Below are 20,233 nucleotides of genomic sequence, written 5' to 3'. Positions count from 1 at the left end.
TTTCCGCACACGGCTGTGCGTAAAGACGCGCGCATCCCTCACAGGCGAACAGGAGACCGGTGTTTTCACCGATTTCTGTCTCTCCTGGAGCCGCTGAATCACTCTGCGGGACATTAAACCCCTCCTGTGACTTTCCGACAGGATCTTATTTGTATTAGTATTAGTATTTTTTTTTTCCTGTGTCAGAATCTTCAATAACATTCACTTCAATCAGGATGCGTGGACGCGACAGGTGGTGGACGGTGAGCTGCATCTCCATCCTGCTGCTGGTCACTCAGATAAACTCACAGCGAAGAGGTAAGAAGATGCTGCACTACGTCATTTATTCTTTGTTGTTTACTTTTGAAATAAATTAGTGAAGTATTTTAAAGAACATTTTGCATAAATGTTGCCGGAAAGTGCAGAACTTTCTCCAGAACTGATACACAATGCTGTAAAAACACTAGCAGCTTGTTGATGGCGATTGACTCCAAAGCTACACTTTTACCCCCAAAACAAACAAACAAACAAACAAGTGTTTGTGTTCAAATGTAAAGTGTGACATTTTCACAGTATAGTGAGCTGGTTTTGGTACTGACACAGCTTGGCTTCTTGTCTTCAGGCTGGAATGAGCCTGTGGTTGACTTGATTGTCTGGACTTGTCTGTTGGGAATCATGAATAGCTGACATGATCATCTGCACCATCTTTGTTTGGTTTTCCTCTGTAGCAGGAGGATGGCACCTCTGGATTCAGTCTATCTTGCTCTAACCTGTTTGTCTGAATGTGAAATATGAAACATGAGGTGGAAATTTGAGGATTTTTTTTGTCGTTTTTGTACTCGATGCCGGTCTCTCTGTGATGTTGTGTTTTGTGGCTGAGTTTAAGGTTTCCTCTCTAAACTTGTTTGCCCTGCACCTTCATGGATGCAGACACTGGGCCCCCTGGGACCCTCCTCTACATTATTGACGTCTAAATGGTCAAATGATAGATGATACTCAGTGACACCGTAAGGACTAGGGGTGTCATAATTGAAGTTAAAACGCAAAAAGGTACTGAAAAGGCTATAAAATCGTAAAAATATACATTAGATCAAGACCACTACAGTGATAGAGATACATAAATAAAAAGAAAACGATAATAATGTTGCTTGCAATTGTTGTGTCTGGTTGTGTCAGTTAGATCTCAGCAGTTTGTTGATATTAGTTTATATTCTTTGCCATTGCTTTGTTTTGTCGTTGTTATTGTGTCTGGTTGACTTTCCTCAGACACAGACTGTGGTCCAGACTTAGGCGCATTCTTTTCTGACATAAACAATGACCTCATCAGGACCAGTAATCCTCATGGAGATCAAAAGCTGGTCCTAATGAGGCATAACCTCATTTTTGAGGAACAGTGACAGTTAGGCATTATTGGGTTATGGTTAAAGTTAGTAATATTTCTCACGCAGTGTCTTAAGAAAACAAACTACACAAACCAGAGTGTGTGTGTGTGTGTGTTTGTGCACAAACACTGGTGGTCTTTTTTCACTTTAGTATTCATTATTACAGTAGGTAAATACAGTATGTTTAATTGGTTTAAAATCTTGTCAGTGTGTTCTCGTGCAGCACAATATGCCGTGTGTCAAGGGTGTGGATTTGTGGTTTGCTCAGATTTTCCTTTCTTCAGGGCTCTTAAGTTCCTCCCTCCCATCACCAAAGCTTACCTGGCTGTGGTTTCCCTTCCTCTGCTCAGTACACACACACACAATTGAAACAATTGAAAACAAAACAAATGATATTTAAAAAGAAATACTATGTTCCTGCCCTATATTATACTGTATTACATACTGTTTGATTTTATTTCTTATTCTATTACATTTTTCCCTACATGTCTCTAATCTACCCCTGATCTTTTGTTGCTGCTGTAACAAGTGCATTTTACCAGTATAGGGTCAATAAGGTAGGGATGGCATAATTCTTCGTATTCGTGTGTGTAAGAATAAATCAACAGCCCACATCATGACTCAGCTAAAATGCTGTTTTATTTACATTGTTTACAGTATGTACACAGTGAAGCATATGGTGTATATTGGATGTGTGGATTGTATCAATTTCAGCGTTTTTCTCTTTCCGATATCCATTCCAGTGATTTTGAACAGTAACAAAGTGACACTGCTCACAGCACTCAAATATCATCTAATTTGTTGGTTATTTGTGTTATGAAAATTTAAATAAAGCTATTGGTGAAATAGCATCACGGCTGAAATAGTTTCTGGGAAATCTTTAAGTGAAGATGAAGAAGAAGAGGGGAAGGATCGTAAGTCTTCTAATTTATTGTCTAACAGTGTCTGTGGTTGAATTTGACAGATCTAACATCTTTCAGATTTACTGTAGCTGTGATTAAACGGCGTGTAAGCACTTCCAGGTAGTATACAGTATAACACCAGAAGCAGCTTGGGTGGTCAAACCATGATATAACAAAAAGCAAAACAAAGATGTTAACTTTATAGTTGTTGTTTACAAGGCGGCACCATCAGGATGTAAATTATAATTCAGGGGAATCATCTCATGCAATAATTGGTGCTTATAGGCAGAGGTTATTGCTGTTTTATTTCACCTGATTTCAACTTTCCTGAGTGCACACCTGAGTTCAGCCTGTCTGAACACGAGGACCATTTATGCCATCAGAAATATCTCCCGTGCATTTTTAATGCGGACATTTTTAGGCGCATACACTGAGCTGCTGATACCCGGAGTCTAATAAATGCAAGAACGTGGAAGTTATTTTTTATTTCAGCTGCAGGCTGTGTTAAAAAGAGGACTGATACTTGTAGTAGAGCATTTCATTTGTCATGTTATATGTGATGGAATTGGGAATCTGTCTCCTCTCATCTCCAATTTCCCCTTTCTGGCATCAGTTAAGTCAGTTTTATCTGCTGCTGTGCTCGGTTTCCTTTCTAACAGAAACTCTTTGGCTTTTTTGAAGCACTCTGTCTGACATTTAATTAAGTACATGTTTCCAGATTTATTGATAATTATGAGGTGCACACCTTGTTTCCTGTGTGGCAGCAAATCCTTGGCATGAAAGGCGGCCGTGAACATTACACACAACAGTTTTCCCTGGATGGATCATGGCTGAATTGCTGTTTGATTGTTATCATTTGAGGGAGAGAGAGAGAGAAGCGGAGCAGATCTTTTGTTTGCATGAAAACAAAGCAGGTTCTTACTGTAAGTCGCTGTGGTGTTTTATGAAAACATCCTACTGTGGTTGTCTGCTCTGTTAAAACCACTAATTACAGTGTGTGTTGTAGATAAACCGTGATGAAGGATGGAAAACATGTCTGGATCAGCTGCTTTGATGACGATAATGTGATACATATGTCACATACATCAAACTACCCAAGCTGCTCTTTATCTCTTGTTCTCTTTATCTCTTGTGAAGTTTTTGAGAAATATCAAACGTCCTTTGCTTTGAATTACTTACATCAAGATTAGATTCTTATCTGTATCTTGTCTTAACTTTTCTCACATGACCAGATCTCAACTAAGCACATTGTTTAGATATACCAACTTATCTTGCAATTTTAAACCCTTTAACACTTAAGCCTAAAAGCTTATTTAACCATAAAATGGCCAGTTATTTACAATTTACTGCATGTTAAAATAGTATAATTAACAAAAAAAGAAGGAACAATAAAACATAAATAAACATTCTGGTATCGATTACAAGATGGCGGCCTCTGTAAAGCAACATCAAAGTCTTATTTTTGATGCAATTATACACTTTATACACAAATTTATGAGGATACAGTTCAGGAGCTCTGTTCCCTCAGTCCACCAGCATTTATCTCTAAACGATAAAAAAAAGAAGATAAAATACAGGGCAACTAGTGACAAAAACAAATCATTAGACGATACATTTTTTTCAGAAAAATAAATTGTACTAAACATTGTATGTATATCCCAATATGTCTTTTTATTAGAGGATTTATGGGAGAATTAATAATAGAAAATTATTATTAGGATTTGGAGAAAATAACTCATTGCTATTTTTCTGACTAATTTTTTCAAACTGAAGGGTCAAATCATTACTCTCTGTGGAATAGATTTAAAATGTGATGTACAACTTTTACAATCTAATTAGTTGTTTCCTACATGTGTGTATTCATTTCTTTTGAACTTAGAACAGACAAAAGGCTTTTATAATTGTTTCAAATTCTGATTCTGATTCGTGTTGCGTCCTTGATTTCCTCCTCGCTGTCTTCACAACCCAGAGGACGCTGCGCCACTGGCCACTAACTCCTGATTTAATCTGCAATCACTGCTCTTATACTGTGTGACCTCAGCCAGGCTCCTGTGGACTGATTAGACCTGCAGACAGTAACAAATGAAACACAAAAGCTCTTTACAGCAGCGTGTAAACAATGAGGCCACTTTAAAAGCCCGATAAAGGCAGCGGTGGGTGTTTTTGTACCTGCTGTCAGAGAGTTGAAGGTGACAGCGGTAGTGCGTGTGTGATCTCCTGCTGAGAGATGAGAGGATGTTTTGTTTGCCATCTTCCATCTTTCTGTGCTGTGAAGCTGCATGTTCCCCGTGACTGGGACGGACGCTTGTTTTCCCAGCTGCAGAGCTGGTGGCTTTCAGGTGGAAGGGATGCTGGTGGAGATAACATCGCAGTTTGTTTTGTCCCACCTGCTCTGCCCTGTCAGCACTCAGCCAAGCTTCACCTGAAATTAATGTTATTAAATGGAATCAGAATTCTGGTTTGAGCTTTAAATCCCTCCTTTCACCAAATGGGCTCATATTCAGATTACTTCTATGACATCGGTTTTTCCTGCAAATAAGGGTTGTAATAGTGAAAAAGAAGACAATACTGATACATGATCTTATTTTCAGCCCTTTGTTGACTGTAATTTCAGAATTTCTAAGTTGTAATATTGTATGTATATATCTGACCAATTTCTTTGATTTAGACATGAGACAAAACCTTTCCTTACCAAATTCCAGAGATATTTAATGTTATACAATGCAAGAAAAAGTATTGTTTTTGCCTTAGAGATAAATTCAAGGATACAATGTCAACAAACCAATTAGTGTGACAATATAAAACCTTTATTTAACCAGAAAAACATTCCGACTTTGAATAAGAATCTTTTTTTTCAAGGAAGACTTTGAAAACAGGCTGCATCATGAATAAAACACCAGTTTTATTCATGATGCAGTGCTTACGTGAAAGACACAGAAAACGCTAAAGAATATATGTTTTTGGGGAAGTTTTCTGCAAAACAGAAAGTTCAAACCGGTTATTTACTCTTCGGTGTCCAGTATTATAAAACTGCAAACAGTAGCCGTTCACCAGCGTCTGTGTGATATGACATTACACAGGTTTGTGCAAAGAGACAAAGAGCTGATTGTGAGCGTCAGTCAGTCTGAGGCTATTTACATGAAACTACATGAGTCTTAAAGTTTCCCCGCCATATAAGCTCAGACTGTGGCACCAAGCAGAAAAGCTTTTTGTTGACAATAGAAGAAGACGTGAGAATGACACGAGGAGGTGAAGCCCTTCATCATTTCCACCGTGGAGGCCTAACAAGGTTCGAGCGCTCGTGTCATCCAGAGGGGGCAGGCCTGCTGCCAAGTCAGAGGCCGCAGACCTCTTAAAGCTGATTCATAATCACACTGCTGCCATAAATCAGCCAAGAAGTGGCACGGAAGAAGGAGCTCAGAGGCCGATCCTCGTGTTGTTGCCGGTCAGAGTTTGACAGAGTTGGCAGGTTTACAGCACACAGATTGATGACTGAACCTCACTTGTGCGTAAAGCTGGGTCACGGTCGTTTGTTGTGATTTGCATTCCTTTGCATCTCTGTATGGTCATCATATGTGGTTCTTTTTTTTCTTTTTTTTTGATTTTGCAAAAGACAAGTTTTAAGTGACCATTCAAGTTTATTGAAGTGTAGTTTTAACCCTTTAACACTGAGCGTATCGCAGAAGATAAGCGAACTTTGCATTTTCGTAGTTAAGCGTTTGTGCTATCGGAAAAATTCCAACGGTTTCTGAAAGCTGAGAAGTTGCACGTCAAAGATTCAGGAAGCCAGCGAATCAGCGTCTTTGTCGCCAGAGAGGAGAGAGTGGGAATATTAAAATCTGCTGTTTGTGTATAACTGCAGTGTTCTTCTAAATAAACCTTTTTGTTTTTCTTCATTTTAAATTGTTGCATTTTAACATGCAGTAAATTGTAAATAACTGCCTGGCCAGCTATTGGAAGTTATTCTAGAAAAATTAGCAAAGGTGCTTAGTTACAGGACATTTTCTGGTCTTTTTATGGTTAAATTAAGCAAAAAAAGACGGACATTTTGAGGGTTAGGTGTTAGAGTGTGTTGTTGTTTCTGTAATCCACTCACTGTCCAACACCAAAGTCCTGCATTTTTAGCTTGTGGGGACACAGGAGCTGCATGTTAAGCCTTTGCAAATTCTCTCAATTTAACAGAGACTAAACTGCCGCAGGGCACGACTTTCATTAAGGACAGGTGTCAAAATGACATGAGAGTAAAGTGTCGACAAGAGTATTGAGTGTCTCTTTGAGAGACATGTTGCCCACAAGGGATTTATAATTGCTTTAAAGTTTTGATTTATTATGTCCCGCCTGTGGAGACCCCTCATAGCCAAGTCTCAATGAACCGAATGTGTTTTTTCGCTCAGCCGAGAAAGGACTTTACTTTATTTTAATATTCTCACGTGATACGACTTGTTAATTCCGTCTTCAAGACTTGTCAGTCTGTGATCTTGCTTTTGTTCCCTCGTACAGTAGCTTCTGTGGACGAGCCTGCGGTTTTTGGGTGCATTACTGGGGTTATGAGCCATACTTGCCCTCGAGTAGTAAGTCTGTGCTGCAGGAATGTGAGCATTACCGCAGCACGGAGGCCTTTGCACTTGACTTGAATGTCACATCTGCTCAGACTCATGGAGCAAAAATGCACCTATGACAGACGTTAGACAAACTGAAAGAATCACTCACTTTGTCAGAGGAGGCATCAGTTCATCTCTGTCTGGGACAAAACTTTTTATATTTATTTTGTCTTTTACTTACATTTTTTTTAAAAAACTTACCTCATTATTTCTCATTACTGCTGCAACAAATGTCTCCATTGAGACGTCGGCGTTCTACACACAAAGGAACGGCCTGTCTCGTCTTCACGCTTCAGTGTTGCTCAGTGAATCGTGCATTGATACTTGATAAAGGGTCAACGAGAACTGTCTCACGCTGAGTCCTGTCTTCTGTCCACGCCATAAACCCTCTTGAGTATACCGCAGGCGCAGCAGCAGGAGGAGGGAGAAGTGTCATCATGGGTGTTGATTTCTGCAGAGCTTTTGCCAAGGTGCCCTCCGGGGGGACATCTTCTTTTTCTTTTTTATCTGCTTCTTCAATTGGAAGACATTGAGTAATGTTTTAACTGGAAAGAACAGCAGACATTTCTGTGTTGTAATATTTGTTTGCATTTTAGTTGCATTTCAAATTTAAATGTGTTTTTACGACAGAGTTTTGTCCGGTCTTTTGTCCATGAGTTAATCTAAATGGTATTTTAGAGTTCAGACAGCAGGTGGCAGTCTAAACTTGGCATTTGCATGACATCAAATCATGCAGGATTTAGTTTATTACCGTTTTTAGAAGGTGCAATGGGATTTTAAGACTTTTTCCAACAGGTTTTTGTATCTTGTCTCAGACTATTGCACTGGTATGCAGTTCACACAGTTTCAGACACATTTTACCTGTTTATTTGCCTCTGTGCGTCCATATGTTTGGTCTCTACCTGCATGTTACAGTACAATGGACCATATGCAATGATTATTTTCACTGTGATAAAGCACAGTATAATATCATATTTTGTGTTCAAAGTGAAATTACCACAGGGAACTTGTTTTCTTTTTCTCAGTAAAGACAGATATTTATAAATCCTGCTAAATCACTGTAGTATACTATATGACATAATTACTGTGAAGTTACAGTAAAATGTATTAATGATAGTTGTCGTGATGCTGCCCTCTGCTGTTTTATGTGAGTATTAAAACTCTGACAGACAAGGGGGTAAAAAAGAAAAGGAGCAGAAGACTTTGCAATGCTGTACCTCACTGCTGACACCATGTGTCTTACTTCACCCGTACTTTATGGTTAAAGACATAAATGGGAGCGTGTGAACTGTGGGGTTCCCCTCTGGGAAGCCGAAACATGATACGCCAATTAAACGCTGAGGCAGTGAAGCTGCCAGGCCTGAGAAATCTCAGCATGGACACACACTCCCACACTCACACTCCCACATTTACTTCTGAGGATTTTCCGGCATCTGTATCTTTATTATGAAAAGAAGAGTGCGCAAGGCTTTGAAGAACTCCCAACACTAAGACAAAGGCTGTGGAAATGGCTCTAAAAAGTCTCTACTTTACAGACATAAACATGACTCATCAGAGTTTAAAATCTACTTTTTCCCCTGGAGATGTAATCAGCTACAACATCGCGACAACTTTAAAGTAATAATGTCTCTTGTGTTTCATCTCCTGACAGTGTTTCAGCTTGGGAGGGACTTTGTTGTCATGGTGATAAGATGAAGTTTTAATTTAGCACAGCTGCAACTTATCACCTTCTTGTTTTCCTTTCGTTATCCCCTCTGCAATTTTTTCCCATGTGCCTCTTACCTTCAGTTAAAGGTCTAGTTTGTAAGTATCAGTGACACCTAATGGTAAGACTGAGGTAAGACTCTTCTGCTCATGCTTACCTTTCCCGAGCTGTGTCAGGGATGTATGCATAGGACGTTTTAGTTTTCAACCAAATAAAACATATTTATGGGTAGTATATTCACATTCTTTCAATAAACCCTCCTATGGTATCATAAAGGAAGGGTTTGTGCTTTTTTTCCCACCATGGAAAGACTTATTATAAAAGGGAACACTCAACATCCTGAGGGCTTCTCCTCAAAATAAAATCAACATGTTCAGACCAGGCTTTTTTTTTTTTTGTTTAGTAATTGAAAGGCTGTCTTGGAAATCTGCACTTATTAACTGCATGGGGCTGAACCAGGTCTAGATGAAGAGGGGGAAAAAATGCAGTAAGACTGATGGTATCTAACTGTTTGAGGAAGTAATGCTTTCTTTATTCAGACACTGATTATAACTGCATGTATATGCACATATGTAGGTGCATAATACACAAAATGAGAAGGCATTCACTCACTCTCTGTAGCATAATGCGGCGGTGTGTTTACTTGCCCTGCTCATGGCCCTGTGCAGGTCATAGCAGCTGACAGCTGATAGCGTTGAAAAGTGTTGGAAACCCAGAGGGAGGGGTATATATGGGAGAGACTGGAGAGCACTGACGCTCATATATTAAAAGCATATCGATAATTAGAGAGAGAGAGTCTTCCCTGTGTTTTCAAAATGGAGATACATAATGTAAATGATGAAAACGTGTGATGTTTCTAGTGTGTGTTTTTAGCACAGCAGGACCCGCTTTGCAATAAAATATTGTACAAGAATTCCAGCTGCCCCTATAAAACAGAGGGTAATTGGTTTTGGCAAATATTATAAATTTGAAGCATATGGGCCAATCATGGGCCACACGGTTGGTGTAGTGGTTAGCACTCTTGTCTTTGCAGAGTTCGAGTGTTCTCCTTGTGTTTGCGCGTGGATTTTCTCAGTCCTCAGTCCAAAAACAGGCAATATGGGGATTAGGTCAATTGGACACTCTAAATTGACCATAGGTGTGAGAGTGAATGGTTGCTTTTCTCTATATACCCCGCCTATCGCCCTATGTCAGCTGAGATTGGCACAACACCCCCCGCGACCTTCCTACGGAGGATAAAGTGGAAGAAAATGAATGGATGATGAGCCAATCGTGGCAGCAGGATAAAGTGACAGAGGGGCAACTTCTTTCATAAAATAAAAGTCATCAATTTAACCATAGAATAGCTTCAGAGAGGCTCAATAACATATCGTTAAATTCACATCATTTGGAAACTATAGGTTTCCAGCACAGGATTTAATACTGTTTTTATTTATGAATTACTTCCAGTCTAAATCAGCAGGGGGAGGAACAGAGGAACAGCTGTCTGTGACTTCCTCCGCTGCATGTCAGTACAACAGTGCAGCCGTAGCTCATCCAATAATTTTCCTGCTTTCAATAATTTTCTGTCGATGCATAAAGCTTAAACAAAGGGGTCAGAAAACACTACTTTTACACCTCCTTGCGGCGCTGCATCTGATATGAGGCTATGTTTCTGTCACTAACTTTTTTTTTATCAGTTTGACACTGTAGTTACTAAAAAAATACAAAATATTCAACAAACAAATGACTTTTTCCATTGCAGTTTATAATATTTTTTTCAAAATTAGCTTTAAAATTTAAAGCAATATAAGTGGAAGTTTGCTAAATACCAGCTAGGTCGTCCTTATTTAATGGCTTGGCTCAGTGTTAATGAATGAGCTTTGTTGTGTTGATATAATGAGCATAATGACAGTGATATTGTAATGCAACTATTTGGATGCATGATTATAGAACATTAAGGCGTGTTTCAGCAGGTTCTCTGTTTAGTTCATGTTAATCAGGACAGTGTGACAGTGAACCAGCATGCAGGCTGAGACTGAGGAAGCCAAATGGAACTCAGCCATCATTGATTGGATTGTTTAAACCTGTGATTTTCCTACTGTAACCTGTCTAAAATGGGTGCTGTATATTTTTGCTCAGGTATGAAATAACTACTAAATGAAAAGATATCTTAAAATAATATAAGAATATCTACTAAATAGAAATATCACATCAAAACATGCATGAGAAAAACAACTTAAACAAAATATAACATTCAATTTAACCCCCAAATTGTGGTAAATAGTTTTGAATGAGTGTAGCTAGGAAGAAACCACACTTCACACATGCGTAGAACAAACCAGGTTTCCAGTACGGGTCGTGTCAGACTGAATGCTTGTATGCACAATCTATACAGTACATGTGTGACATAAACAGTACGAAAGCACAATTAATCAGAATGTGGCAGATTCCAGAAACCTCCAAATGTCGCATGCAGCCGTGGGTGTGGGAGGTCTGAGGGCTGGAATGTGCAACAGCTGGATTCCCCAGCTTGGCAGATGAGGCGGGTAGCTGGATGATGGGGGCACTCAGGGCAGTGTGGAGGAGGAGGAAGAGGAGGAGGAGGAAGAGGAAGAAAAAGTGGGGGGGGGGAGTCCCTACTTCCCTTATCGCTCATCTGTGAGAACCTGGAGATGGTACATTTTCCGAGGATTTTCAGCGATGAGGCAATGGAGTTGTTCCCCGGAGAGAGCGGCTTAAAGATGCTGATCCAATCAGACACGCCCTCCCCGGCTGTTTCCCTCGCACAGCTGCTGTCAGTCATTCATCTCTCACTGCGCCGCTGCTCTTCTCTCCTCCGACCTTCTCAAGTTCACTTTTTCATGCTCGTGTTTTTACCGCCATTGCTTTCCAGTCACTTGTCACTGTTTTGACTTTTCTGCTGTTCAAACAGAGCAAGCATGTTCTGTAACTGACATGTCTTTATCTGCTGGACAACCATGTCAGGCTGCAGCTGTCGATTAATCTGCTGAATATTGTCTGAATAGTATTTGGTACAAAAATATTGAACAATTCTTTTCCGATCAACTCTAGGATAAAATAGCTAATTCTAAAGGTCTCTGGGCTATGAGACCTTTAGGTATGAGCAAATAATGAATCTTACTTACTTACTGAATGTACTATACTATACAACTTTTCAAATCAAAATCGTAATAATAATAAAAAAAACTCCATTGGCAAACAGCAAAGTCTAGAAAAGTTTAGAAAATTGTTGTCTAGATAGGCTTCTATCCCTAATTGCCTAAGTGTGTTTTTAGAAGAACACCTATATTTTGTGTGTAAGAGCAATGATTAAGACTGTGCCGCAATGTGCCACTTGTGTACCTGTGTCTCTGACAACCTTGCTTCTTGCAGCTCAAGGGCAATTCTTCTCAACCTGAGATCAATTTGTGCTGCAAAGCGTGGAATGTAGACACTGAACCTAATTGTGGATTGTGGTGTAAATATTCTTTTAAAACTCCATAATTTTTTTAGGGTATTTCTGTGCATGATGGGTGTGTCACTGTGCCTGGTTTTTCTCCACACTGCGGAGAAGGTCTTAGGGGACTGAGTGTTCCGCTTGCAGAGCGTAGGGAGGAGTTTTACTGAGTGTTGGGGCAACTCTTGAGTAACCAATGACTTCCAGCATCACTACATAGCAAGCCTGCCTCCTCACTTGGGTCTCCCCCCTGTTCATGTTCGTGATTTTTCAGCAGCCATGCAGTGGGAGCTCCAGAGGGAGGGTCTGTGTGTGTGAGCAGAGTTTTTATGCCTCTGCATTCATTCAGTGGACGCTCTGGATTAGACTGAGATTGAGCGGCTGGCTAACAGGTGGTGCTTTGGAGGAACAGTGAAAGTGCTGTGTGCCGCACACTGAGACTCTTGGAGAACTTTAGCAGGAACCAGCAGCATGTTTAGGATCCAAGTGTGGTTGCTTCTCCTCGTTCTCTGTGCTGGGAGTTTGGAGGCCTGGTTTTGGAACACAGATCCAGAGCCCACCACCGAAATCCCAACTGAGACGACAGTAGCAGGAACGACAGGTGCTACCACAACATCCGGTGGCACAAAGGAGGAGGAGGTGGAAGATGACACCTTGTCTGGTGTTGGGGAAGAAATCACCAACATTGCCACAGGAATCCGTAAGTTTGTCGAAACATGGGATAGGACTCAGGCAACCACGACCACTAATGGAGGCCTGACTGAGAAGGTGGAGAGCGCTAACCCTAACGCCACGGGTAATACAGACACATACAAACGGGAGAGGGTGGGGGAGGGGTCTGGGGTCTGGGCAGGGGACGGATCTGGGTCAGGATCAGGATCTGACTCAGGATTTGAGGCAGTATCTGGATCAGCATCTGAGTCTGAATCAGGGTGTGGATCTGGGTCAGGATCTGAGTCAGGATCTATGTCAGTATCTGAGTCAGAATCAGGGCCGGGATCTGTCTCAGTATCTGAGGCAGGTTCAGGGCTAGAATCTGGCTCAGGAACTGAGTCAGAATCTAGGTCAGGATCAGAATCAGGGTCGGGATCTGGCTCAGGATCTGAGTCGGATTCTAGACCAGGATCTGAGTCAGAATCAGGGCCGGGATCTGGCTCAGGATCAGGGTCTACAGGTGATCTGGTGAAGGATCTAGAATCAGTGGTCTTCAGAAGTGAAAAAGTTCTTCCTAACAATGTAACCAGTGATGTTTTGAATATGAATGGGACTCTGGAGGTTATTCTGGATTCAAAGCCGCCTCTTGCTAACAGTAGCATCAATGCTTCTGGCCCATCGTGTCTCCCGGTGCCCTCTGATTGGCCGATTTGCGCGGGCAAACGGCCAGAGTTTTTCATTCTGCCTAACTTTCTCAACCACACATCTGTGGAAGAGGTGGGGGCGTTCCTACATAAGTGGGCGTGGCTGTCGAGGAACAAGTGTCATCATGGCACACAGTGGTTCCTCTGCCTCCTGCTGGTGCCCAGGTGCCCGTCGCCCCATGTTCCCATGCACCTGCCCTGTCGCAGCTTCTGCCACGTTCTGCGGGACAGCTGTTGGGCGTCCCTGGAAAACGGGAGTCTCCCAGTGGAGTGTCACCTCCTGCCCGAAAGATCACAGGAGCCCACATGCGTATCAGTTAGTAACTGGAAAGGTAACCCCGGCGGGTTAGAATGTATCCTCTATGGTGATACATTTTGAATCCGATGTCATGTCACTTTTTGTCGCTAGTCTATGTCTGTTTGTACGTCTGAGCACATATGCCATTTTGGATAGCTTTGCCCGTCACTTTGAAAATGGTTTTGCATGTTTTTTTTACCACTTTTTAAAAAACAAAAACATTACATGACTAGTTTTCTAAGCACATTTTTGGATTTTAAATGTCACCAATATTAAAACTCACCTCCAAACAGTAGGAAAATAATCCTAAAAGACTTCAATATGGTAAACAACATACATGTATCTGGTATTTGAGGATTTACCCCACTAATATATCCACAAATAAATATCAACATGCAACTTTCATCAGTGTTTTCTGTTCTCAGTGCCTCCTCTCTTCCACTGTGCTTCATATGACAAATAAGAAGCAAACACATAATTACACTGAGATAACATTATTTGACATTGTAGAAACATTGATGTAATTGACTTCAGTATTAGAGGCATTATAATGAATCTATAATTATTTTTAAAAGTTATATAAAAATGGTCCCCTAGATGCATACTATTATATCATATTATAAGATTATGATGATGTATTCACAGCATTATTTCCCATTTGACGCCTTTACTCAGGCAGATATCGAGTCTCTGCAAGTTGCACGTCCAACAATTAGAAAACAAGGATGCCTGAAGGGTAGAAAGAAAACAGTCCGTCTTTGTTGGGATTTGATTTAGCGGTTTGGAGGTTGAGTGCCAGTCATGTAAAGTTCAAAACAATTAATGGGAGAAAACATGCAAAAACACTCGGTTTGGTCTTGGCCGTAACTGTTGCTCCTGTTGTCGCGTCACGCTCTGTCCACTGCACGTCACGGAGAAAGGTCGACGAGCACGAAGGTGCATGACGCCACTCTTCACTGTCCCAGGATGCATGCCACGTCCGTGTGATTTGTCTTTGTCATGGAACAAAACTGCATCCGCAAAAGCATCGTTTTTGGACGATACATCAGCAATGGTCAGCAATGATACGTGACAGGTTCTTTGACTCTAGCTGCAGCTTTAATTTATGGTTAAACGTGGATTAACAATAAGTGGAAGTTGAAATTATTTGTTATATAACTCTACTTATAGCCTTTTTTGTGCATTTATATTAAGAAAAGCAGCTTAAATGCTTATGATTTGCACAGTTCAGAAGCTTTTCCCTGAGAAAAACATTTAAGACAGGAAATGCTCTAGAGACCCTCACAAAGTTTCTCATATGGACTCTATATAGGGGTTAACATGATGAACTGTGCTGCACTAAACCATCGTCATCATTTTTTAACCCACAGTAATATTTCATACACACACCATAAGCATAGTTCTTGTTTGGAAAACCTTTGAACTCTCACATAAACTGTCCTCATCACTAACGTTTGCAATACTTTTTGCCATAAACTCAGAGTCTAGTGACTGTTATATCATAAAGTCCTGCAGCTGCGGCCCCACATGCAGTGAAATTGACTGTTTATTTAAATTGGAATTCATGATATGACACATCATTTTGTTTGTCATCAGGCTGTTTTTTTACTGAGTATGAATTTCAAAAACGCCTCTGTACAATTCTGGACTGATTCTCTTGGTTGGACAAGAAAATCATGGCTTTCCCTTGTGCAGCATAGACTGGTTGCACTGTCACATCCTACTCTTGCATGCCAGTCACACATTTCTGTCTTTTTGTTATCATATTTCACAATTTCTCATCAGCTGGTATGGAATTTTGTACGGATTCAGAGGCGCATGGTTTCTGAGCAGTTCCACAGATGGAAAACAATCGGGCCATGTGTGTTTGGGAGGGAAGCCTGAGGATGGCATTTATGATAGTCAATGTGGGTGGGAAAATGGTCTGCTCTGTAGAGAGAATGTGGCCTTAGCACACGAAAAAGGCAACGGTGTCACTCCTGATAACAAGAGAGCCCTGTGACAGGGATGAGACGAGGCGGCTCGAGTCTGTGCCAGAGGTCAGAGGGCACAGTCAGACGCCTCCTCCCTCCAAAATACACTTGATGGGTGGATGTGGAGTTTTTAGCTGACTATTATAGATGATGTACGGACACAGTTTGTGTGTGAGAGAGACTTGAATCATGCCAGCAGGGAATTACCCGCTCTTTTACTCACACTGACTCACAGACACAGTCGCTATTCTCCAAAACAAAGCTGACTATGAACCTGCATTTTGGTCCAGTTTACAATGACATCATTAAACAGACTTTTGTTTGACTGAAATTCACTCAGTATTTGACTGGTTGTTGATTGTGCAGCAACAGCAGCAAGGCTGTAACAGTCAGTACGTTTAATTATGGAATGACTGTGTACGTGTGACTAAACCAGATTAACTGACTCTAAGCTCTGTTAGCCTAAAACATTTCATATTTTGAATTTAATGGATGGTCAAGAACAGTAATACAACAGTAGCTAAACTTAACTGTGCATGGAGACATACAGATTGATGTAACACGTCCCAGGATGCATTTTTATTCCATTGCATTACTGTGGAGGTGGAAGAATGAACTGCAAAAAAGGCAAAAGTTACTAAGTACAGGGTAGTTCCACATGTTATTGATGAAAATGAAGTCTGTGTCTGTTCATGTCTGTGGTACCTGCTGCTGCTCCTGCTGCTGACATTTCTCTGCTCTGTCTGGAAATATTTGGTTTGGATTACAGCCAAGAGACCAGACTACTTCAGATTTGAAAAGGTTGATGGGACAGAAAAAAAACCACTGATGTCACATAATTGCTTTCTCCTCACTGATCCCCCATCAGTCAACTTTAATTGGGTCTGAGTTTATTCAAACATGGATTAAAGTCTGAGTGTGTGGCAGCTGTGTCCCCTCTGTTTAAAGTGTTTAGTGATTCCACTCAGCCTCTCAGACGTGTGATGTCCAGTTGGTTTGGTCCCAGGAGAGCAGAACTCGAGCTTAGGGAGTAAATGGACAAAGCCACTGGCTTAATTAACAGTGAGTGTTCCTTGTTGTGGGAAAGGTCTCCTACGAGACGCTCAAGATGTAAAAGCAAAATCTTTTTTTTCTCTTAACTTGGTTTAATGTGAAGCAGCAGCAGCAGCAGACTGTTGGACTGGACTGTACAAGTCCCTCACATTCCTCACAGTGGTATCATTACACACTTAAATTAGTTTGTTATTATGTAACTGCTCATTTTTCCAAATATGGAACACCAACGTTCAGACTGATGTAAATTAAGTTCTGGTTGAGTCATTCTTTGATGATGCGTTAACAAACTAAAAATACAAGATTGCTTTCACATAATGGAAGACTGGGAATGAGCTTTGATTTTGTACAGAATTTTAGATTACACATTAGATGTTTTAAACATATGATTAGATTTTACCCACATAGGTACCAACAGTAATCTTTACCCATTTGCATGATTCTGTCACTTTTCTTTTTGAAATGTATATTACCTACTATATTATATTTAAGCATATTCCTTCATTTGATAGCCACAGAACTCTGCACCACGGTGCATCACTTTTTTTTTAGATAAGATAAGATAGGATAAGATAATTCGGTATTAGTCCCACAGGGAAATATTACAGCAGCACACAGTAAAAAAGTAAAGGTAATAGATAATAAATATACATTATAAAGACCAGGAAGTATCAGAAACATGTAGAAACATGTTAAATAATAAATATAGAATGATATTTTTACAAGTTAAACAGTGCTTAATCTGAATATATATACTGTAACATGGACATATTATGTACAGAATAAACAGTGTTAGGGATGTTAGGGAGTTCAAAACTGGAGTCCGGTGTGCTATCAGATTTATCAATCCCATACAGCACATCATGAATGCATACACATCTACTTTTTCCCTTTTACAGACAAACTTAGTTATGTTCATAATTAGATGAAATTGTGGTCTACAGAGGCCTGTGGGAGTCGTCTTAGTTCCATAGTGACTTTTCAGCCCATTTCAACTGGCATGTTAAAACCATGCAGACCTTTGGGACTGATTCTTTGTCTGTGTGCCTCATCCTATTAAAGTCCCTCATGGTCCACTTTCCCATGGACATCTGACACGCAATTCCTTCCCGCCTCCGTCTGTCCAACTGTCTGTCCATGTCTCTTTGCTCAGTGTAAAGGGCAGAGGCTTTCTCCAGGGATTCATCTTGGAAAATACAGACTTGGCACTTCATTAATCCTCTGGAACAGAGTACATTATCTTAAACATTGCTTCATGTTATATAGTCTTCTATACAGTGTTAGCACGGAGGACGGGGGTCAGGGAGGAGACATGGTGATTCCACGTTTGGTTGTGGTTCCAGCTTCCACCTGCTCTCTGGAGGACATTTTATTTCAGCACTGGTTCTGCATTGAGTCAACTTAATGGTTGTAGCTCTGTCCTCAGCCACTCACTGTTGCGCTAGAGCAGTGGTTCTCGAACATTTTTATAACAAGCACCACCTGAGAAAATATTAAGCTCTCCAAGTACCACCGTTATCGCCAGTGTTAAAATACAGGGGTGTAAATAGGCCCAGCAAAGTCAGTTATATGGACTTTTCACAGGAGGCAGATAAGATAATTTGCTCTCTCATCATCCTCCTCTTCCTCACATATACCTCAGACACTGCTATGATTAAGATGGAGCTAGATACGGTGACTCTAATTTTTATAATTTAATTGTTATTTGTTTCATTTGGTACACCTACCACAGTTTGAGACCCAAGGTTCTAGAGACTGGATGAGCATTGTAATGGACAACCAGAAAGCTGAGGACTTACAGCTCCAGATTAATGGCCACAGTTGACCACAAGTTCAGTCACAACAAACTGGGAAACCTATTTCTCTCATGTGCACAGAAAAACTTCTTCAAACTCACGGCACAAAGTATGTAAGGTTGCTACGCGTTAAAGGCATAGTGTATAAGTGTATAATTGGTTTAAAATAAGAATTGCTTGATTTTCATAGCTATACTATGTACCGATTAAATACATAATTAATCGGTATGTTAAGACCCAGGAAATTGATGCTTGGAATCAGCCATTTGTTACAATTTGTGGTCATTAGATGTCACCATTTCTTACATACTGGACTTTTAAGAATGACAGTATTTATGTAGTTTAGTTTAGTTTCTACAGATATAAGCAGCATTTTGATCTTGTAGTTACACCTGATGGCTAAGTGTGTTCAGTTCTGAACGATGTGAGGAACATTCTCACAGATATTGCAATTTCGATTTGTGATACAACTTTTCACAAGTCAAGCTTCAGTTCAGAATATACAGGTATGTTGTGTAATAGGTTTTAAAAGGTGATACCATGAGATACACCATCAAAATATGAACTATTAAGTCATTTATGGATTCATTTGCAATAAATTACTGCATTTGCAATTTGACACAGGAGCACTGCTGCACATGTGTAGCAATATGAAGTGTTTTGCGTCTGTGTTTGTAAATCTGCCTCAGAGACATCACTTGACTCAGTGCCACTGAAGAAGTGAGAGATAATGCCACTGCACTATGTTATGTTATGAAAGTACGACCAGAACTCAATCTGTTTCTTTCTTTTATTTCTGGAAGACTGGAAAGTTACGGTACATTTAATGACATTCAGGGACATAATTAAAAAAGTTTGGGTAATGGCTTTTCTGGCTTCCCTCCTCTTAATGTTTCGGGTTGAGACTCTCTTGTGCAGCCCCGAGGTTCGGAACCACTGCTTCACAGGAAAAACATAATTTAATTCAGAGACTCAGATTTAAACCGTGATAAAGAAAAGTGTGTAATTATTATGCTCAGGTTCTCTAAGAGTAGTTATTCATGTGAAGCTTTACTGTTGCTTCCACGTTGCTGCTACACTGGACTTCCACATGTGAGTGTGTATGAAATGAGAATACTTCAGGACCTGTCATGCACGTTTCCTCACTGTCATTTAGAATAATTAATTCCACATACATAATCTGACCCAACCGATTGGAGCAGCAGCTGCAGCAGCAGCTGTGTCAGTGTAAGATTAACCAATGGCAGGTGCCCTCAGTGGGAAGCTGACCACCCGGCCAGCGCGTCCTATTCCAGCTCCAGTTGGACCAAGTCCCACAGGATGTAGCAGCACAGGTCGAGACAACATAATACCCGCCACTGCTGTGTGTGTGTGTGTGTGTGAGAACATGTGTTTCGGATTACTCCCTGCCAGCGTTGGGTTGGCCTGTGCAGATGTGCAGTTGGTTATTAACTACTTGACCAGTTAATACGTTTCCATGGCAGAGTGTTGCTCAACATAATGTAACTTTTGTAGCAGGTAGAAGCTGAGCAGGCCCTGAGAATAAGAAATGTAACTCTAAAAGTGCCATAAAAAAGTAGTTTTGTAGTCTACTGTAGTCATTTTACATTCAAAAAAAGTCAATTATCTTTATGCTTAAAAGTCTAGTATGTAAGAATTAGTGATAACTAATGGTGAGAGTGCTGATTATATAGGGAACTAGAACTACGGTGGCCCTTGCATCCCAGAAATGATGTCGTTTTTCGCT

The 20,233-nt window shown here is 40.5% G+C and overlaps 1 protein-coding gene and 1 long non-coding RNA gene across 9 annotated transcripts in view; one reads left to right on the top strand and one right to left on the bottom strand.

Annotated features, from left to right (window-relative positions):
• The window catches only part of LOC122762497 (collagen alpha-1(XVIII) chain-like), a 37,626-nt gene continuing 17,393 nt past the window's right edge, over positions 1 to 20,233 (top strand). For 5 of the 8 annotated variants that reach the window (XM_044017728.1, XM_044017712.1, XM_044017720.1 and 2 more), the window contains exon 1: positions 12,934 to 13,698. In XM_044017728.1, coding sequence (XP_043873663.1) covers positions 12,975 to 13,698 — 724 coding nt within the window. In that variant the 5' untranslated portion in view covers positions 12,934 to 12,974. Of the gene's footprint in view, positions 298 to 12,215; positions 12,805 to 12,933; positions 13,699 to 20,233 lie in introns of those variants that run through there. The other 3 variants (XM_044017750.1, XM_044017743.1, XM_044017736.1) reach the window with 3 other exon arrangements.
• Positions 3,947 to 7,250, bottom strand: LOC122762568. Its single transcript, XR_006358728.1, has 3 exons — positions 7,066 to 7,250; positions 4,433 to 4,685; positions 3,947 to 4,329 (listed from the first exon to the last, which is right to left on the bottom strand). It is a non-coding gene; the product is annotated as an uncharacterized LOC122762568 (long non-coding RNA).

The sequence above is a fragment of the Solea senegalensis genome, linkage group LG2, assembly GCF_019176455.1.
Source record: "Solea senegalensis isolate Sse05_10M linkage group LG2, IFAPA_SoseM_1, whole genome shotgun sequence".
NCBI classification, from domain to species: Eukaryota; Metazoa; Chordata; class Actinopteri; order Pleuronectiformes; family Soleidae; genus Solea; species Solea senegalensis.
This window is presented reverse-complemented; position numbering and strand designations above follow the sequence as displayed.